Here is a 5,472-nt window from a genome sequence, read left to right on the forward strand (position 1 = left end):
ACCTAATACAATCTAAGGGCCCATCAATCTGTTCTAGGTAAGTAGGGGTTCACACGTAACATGGTTTTCAAATAGGATTTTTCTCCTTTGGTTTTAATGGTGCAGTGGTGTTTTGAATACAGCTGCACCATAGTGACATGTCTCCCATGCAGCTGCACCATAGAGGCATGCCTCCCATGCACCATCCAGCTGCACCATAGAGGCACGCCTCCCATGTTTTTGGGAATAGTGCAAAATGTTATTATTTTGTGGAGAAACACCACATCAACGTCACTTCAGATTTCAAGTAATGCTTTCATCAGGCGTGTTCATGTCAAACAACAGTACATTGCTGCTGCTTTCTAAAGATTTTGCACACTGTACAGGTAACAACATCTTGTCTCTTTGTCATGGGTGAAGAAAACACACTCTGATAAAAACATGTCTGTCAGCATTTTTATGTTTCTGTTTTGAATTTACAAAAGCAGAGAACACCCAGTTCTCAAGAGAGCCTTTTAAGACCACACACCCTTGTAGAGGAATAGTCCAAGACAGAAATACTCCTAGACGACTGCCTGGCCTTAAGGCTGTGTAAGAACTATAAATAAGCATTGCAGTTATGGCTAAATGACGCTACTGTAGCTTCTGGCTGATACTGATAGAGAGTTCATGTTTGGCATTGCACTTGAACGAGTACAACAAGTAAACAATACAAATGTGCTATACTCTATTTCCGGAAATAAGTTTAAGGACGGGTGTGGTTTTGCATACATTTTCAATGACAATGTGAGCAAGATTCTGGAGAGCATTCACAACATTCACCCTGAAATGGTTAGTTTTGTCACATTTACTTTTACTTTACAAGGCTAGGCTAAGTTTTTAAGCTTCAAATACTCACACATACGGTACTGCACATACTTAATAACCTGCTTCCATGTCCAGGTGAACCAAGCAAGGGAAGAGACACTGACATGAAACTTCCACTAGGAGCGTGGACATGTACTCATACCTGGACTCAGAACTGATTAGGAAAAAATCCCGTCTCAATCTATTCAGGACTCGTCTAAACCTTGTGTGGCTACTTTGGCCTGGTAGATTAGGGAGAACATGAAATGCAAGCTTTTTTTTGTTCTTCTCTGGGCCGGTGCTCTCAACACTGCTGGAAACCAAATAACAGCATACAGTAAAAATAGTGCACAGTTAACTCAAGAACTAAAGCAAAACTAAATTACAAAACTATGAAATGTAAATATACATGGTATTGTTTTACAATTGTACAAACTGTTTAGGCATACATATTCCCTTCTTTGTGTGTGTGTGTGTGTGTGTGTGTGTGTGTGTGTGTGTGTGTGTGTGTGTGTGTGTGTGTGTGTGTGTGTGTGTGGTGTATACATCATTATAAAAGCATCGTTTTGAGAAGGTGCTATATCGGCTTCTTGGTGCTGGTGTTAGGGTTAGAAAAAAGAAGTCACACATTTCTCCAGGCCTTACATATCGATGGCCGAAGCGCAAAACCTCCTATCAGCAAATTTTCTGATTTGCGGTTTTCACTTGAAATTATGAATTTTGCAGATAGGAGGTTTTGCGTTTCGGCCATCAATATTTCGGCCACCAAATATGAGCGAAGTTTAAAATAACACCACAACGAAAAAGGAAATGTTATAAATAGTGCCTACAGAAAGTCTACACCCACTACACAAATGTTACATTAGTTTTTTTACACTGATCTGTGCAAAGCTGTCCAGCCCTGCATTCTCTTCACTGCATTCTCTTTACTAAACCCAGATGAAGTAAGCAATTTCATCAAGGTCCACAGGGTAGTCAGTAAGGTGCAGAGGCTCCTTGATATCATATCGTTCTCCCTTGTAGCTTCGCCAGTGGCCTGCTGGGAGGTAGATATCCCGCTCCTGCTTTCCCGGCTCCAACACTGGCGCCACCATGAGGTCGTCCCCAATCAGGAACTGAGAGTCCACCTTATAAGCTGTCTCGTCGCCAGTGGCGATCCACCACAAGGGGCGTATGATAGGGTCCCCCGTGCTTAGCACCTCCCCAGCCAGCTCTAGAACCCGTGGGGCTACTATGCTCTCGTGGAGCGCTGTGAACTTCCGGGCGATCTCCACCACCGTCTTATCATACTCCCAGGGAGGGATGGAGAACTGCATGGAGGGCATGAAGGCTGACAGCTCCAGCCAGCGGATGTAAAGCTCACGGTCTGGTAAAGTCCCGGATCCATCAGTGCGGTTCGTATAGGCATTACCGCCGATCATGTCCGGTAGGATGAACTGGTAGCCGAGAATGCTGATGGTGAGTACCGTAGGAATAAGGGACTTAAGGCCAAGCTCGTAGCCCCACACAGAATCGCGGTCAATAGGTCTGAAGAAGCAGGAGATGTTCTGCGATTGGTAGCCAGAGCGCAGCTCCGCCCGCTCGTTGTAGGGAATGGCCATTTCGGTGTAGCGGCGGGTGAAGGTGTTTGGGTCGCGAAGGGGAATCTTTGTGCTGAACTGCCATGGCAGGTAGCTGGTCTCACCTGCGTCTAGCTTGAAGGAAGACAACCCATACTTAGACCGCAATGACCGCAAGTGGGAGGCGAACCAATCGCGGGCCTCTGGGTTGGTGAAGTCCAGGATGCCACCGATGCCGTTCCACCAGCGTACCAAAGCAGGCAATCGGCCGGTCGGTTCTCGGACAAACAGTCCTCTTTCCACACAGGTGTGGAAATTCTCAGAGTCATAGTTGACAAAGGGGTGTGTCCAGAGGGAGACTAGAAAGCCGTCTGCTTTGAGCTTCTGGAACATGGCTGAAGCATTGGGGAACTTAGTGGTGTCAAACTCAAATTCCCCGTAGCGGTTTGTATAGCGGTCGTCCAGCTCTAGGTGGCTACAGTTGAAGCCATGCTTGCTAATGTTAGCTGCATAGTTCAATAGTTTCTCCTGGTCAATGTCAGTCTTGTGTAGCGCCCACGTGGACCAACTGGGATGGCGGAACATGTCTTCGGAAGGCACCTTGTTGGGCTTGTTGAAGTATCTGCGGACCATGTACTTATGGATGGACGTGACGTCTAAGCCCACGCACACTCTGTAGCTAAGCTCAGCACAAGGTGCCTCCCCAGGGGTTGGCTTGTATGGGCTATCCTGGTACCGAGCTTGGAAGTACATGGTCTTCTCTGTGTCATTCCAGCCCAAGTGAAAAGGCACAGAGTCATTGATCTTAATGGCTGCGGCATTGGATGAGAGCCAGTAGCTCTCCAAGATACCCCCAAAACCGGTTCGTTCAGAGACAAGGTCACTGGTGACAAAGGGCGTAGGTGCCTGTTGTCCAGAGATGCTTATGGGCCAGTGCTGAATGGCGGTCTCCGCACCACCGTACCAATGTGAGAAGTTGTAGGTCATGGCGTGCTCCACAGGCCGGTCAGGAACCAGTTCTTCCCAACGCACGCGATAACACTGGACTGTGTCCTTGGGACGCACCGTCTCGATGAAGAAGATGATTTTCCCATCACTGGAGCGTCCACAGCGCAGGATCTCCCCCTCCTTAGAACAGGAGTCTAAATCCAAGGTCCCAGACCTGACATTTACAACAAGAATATAAACATTTGATTGTGTCTGTTATACTTAATAAAAGCTACATGTATTTCTTGTCAGCTGAAATGGCCACAAAACATCATAACTTTGTGTATACAAACCATATATATCCCAGTAGCAAGCTCAGATTTACTTCCTGGAAAAGTCTCATAGTGTGTTCAGGGAAGTTAGCCTAAGTTTGCTATCTATGAGACTGTGAGACAGATATTTTCTATGAAGTAGGTAAGCATATATTTTTCTAGCCCATAAACTTAAATGAAGCTCCTATTGTAGGTGAATTAGTCTAGATTAGAACATGCCTATCTGAAGGCAACAGCCAATGCCTGGTACCTGGTAGCGCTCAGTGGCAACCACATTGTAAAGCTTTAATGAGCCCCGACAAGAACACAAACCTGAAAGCCATCCTGAAGACGATAGCCCCCGCCTGGTTGCGAATGATGTAACCGTCCTTGTTGAGATCCAACAGCTCTGTCTTCAGCAGTTCAGCCTTGCGCAGCGAGGCAATGTAATAGCACCATGCGGTCACTGCAGCGATCACCAGCACCAAGCCCAGGACACCGGCCACTACCAGGGGGCGCGTGTCCCTGGTCAGCTTCTGCTTGGTGGGTGTAGCGTTGGTAATGGTGCCCCCGGCACCACCTGGCACCACCTGGTACATGACTGTTGTTGTTCAACCGTCCAATGAAATGGGTTGTAAAGCCAGTCCTTCACTTAATGAAAATGTCTGTAAAGTAAAGCAAGCGACTCCTAAGTGACCTGTGGTCAACCACGACGCATGACAGTACACAGTTCCTTTTGTATGTGTGTATGCAAAGATTTCTATCAGGCATGATCCTGGAGACTATCCAGGGAATGTATCTGTTTTTCTGTTCCTCTCAGTGGACGAAGCTCTTGGATGCCCCCGCTCTTTTCACCTGTTAACCTGCCTGAAGAAAAGAAAGATAAAAGGCTCTTTTAATAAATTTAAAAAAGTCTTTGTACCACAAGCAATCACTGAGAGATTATTTGCTGCTGTCTCCGCTATAAACAATCCAAAGGTCACTGACTAATTGTTGATATGAAATGGAATCCATGGCATGAAGGAAAATAGTTGCATCCTAAAATAGTGCATATTGGACAAGTATGAACTGCTGTTAAAGGTCCCATGTTATAATCTTTTTCAACAAGTTAATATAGGTATCTGGGGTCCCCAAAACAAGTCTTTGAATTTTTTGGCTGAAAATACCACTCGGACTTTAATCTAAAGGCATTCTAACACAGCTTATTACTCCTCTGTTTCAGTCCTGTTCTCGACGGGCTGTTTCTGTTTGCTTCAAAAGCAAATGAGCTGCTGCTCCCCACGCCTCACCCCAGAACCGGTTGTGGCTTTCCGGCCGTGCCTCCTTGATACCATGGTAACGGTTAATTTATTCGATCAATTATTGAAGAAGAAAGTCATTACACAGAACATTTTACTACTTAAGAGTGTAACTTGTGTTGTGACATACCAAAAGCTTGTAAATACAGTATAAGGTCCCGGTACAAAAAGCATAATTTACCATAATTTACCAGTCATATAAACCAGTCATAAGACCAGTCATATAACCTCACGATGTGAGGTTATATGACCGCAACAGGAGAGGCCGAGGGCCGTTGACAGTATTCATATTCATACTGGATACTGCGATGGAGCTGCAGTAGTATCACTAGCTAAGTCTATCTGGGGATCACAATGGTCGTATTAGCCGACACACACTGTCCAGATAGTATACTACATCTTTATGGTCTGAGCAAGTTAGCTGCTGGGTGCTAATCGAAGTAACACAACATTGCCAGACAAAGGAATTCCTACAGTTTAACTATTTATTTTTTACACGTGTATTATTAAACTAATACCGTAAACGTTATTGTGGATCCTGCAGTGGTGGGC

General features: G+C 45.6%; 1 protein-coding gene across 1 annotated transcript; it reads right to left on the reverse strand.

Annotated features, from left to right (window-relative positions):
* Window positions 1-1,754: 1,754 nt before the first annotated feature.
* Window positions 1,755-4,221, reverse strand: LOC308173673 (myogenesis-regulating glycosidase-like; the record flags this gene model as incomplete). Its single annotated transcript, XM_080548715.1, has 2 exons — window positions 1,755-3,546; window positions 3,956-4,221. The coding sequence occupies 2 exons, from the start codon at window positions 4,219-4,221 to the stop codon at window positions 1,755-1,757; spliced, it is 2,058 nt and encodes a 685-aa protein (XP_080404841.1).
* Window positions 4,222-5,472: the final 1,251 nt, after the last annotated feature.

Source organism: Nansenia antarctica (genome assembly GCF_963989245.1).
Source record: "Nansenia antarctica genome assembly, chromosome: 18".
Classification (NCBI taxonomy): Eukaryota; Metazoa; Chordata; class Actinopteri; order Argentiniformes; family Microstomatidae; genus Nansenia; species Nansenia antarctica.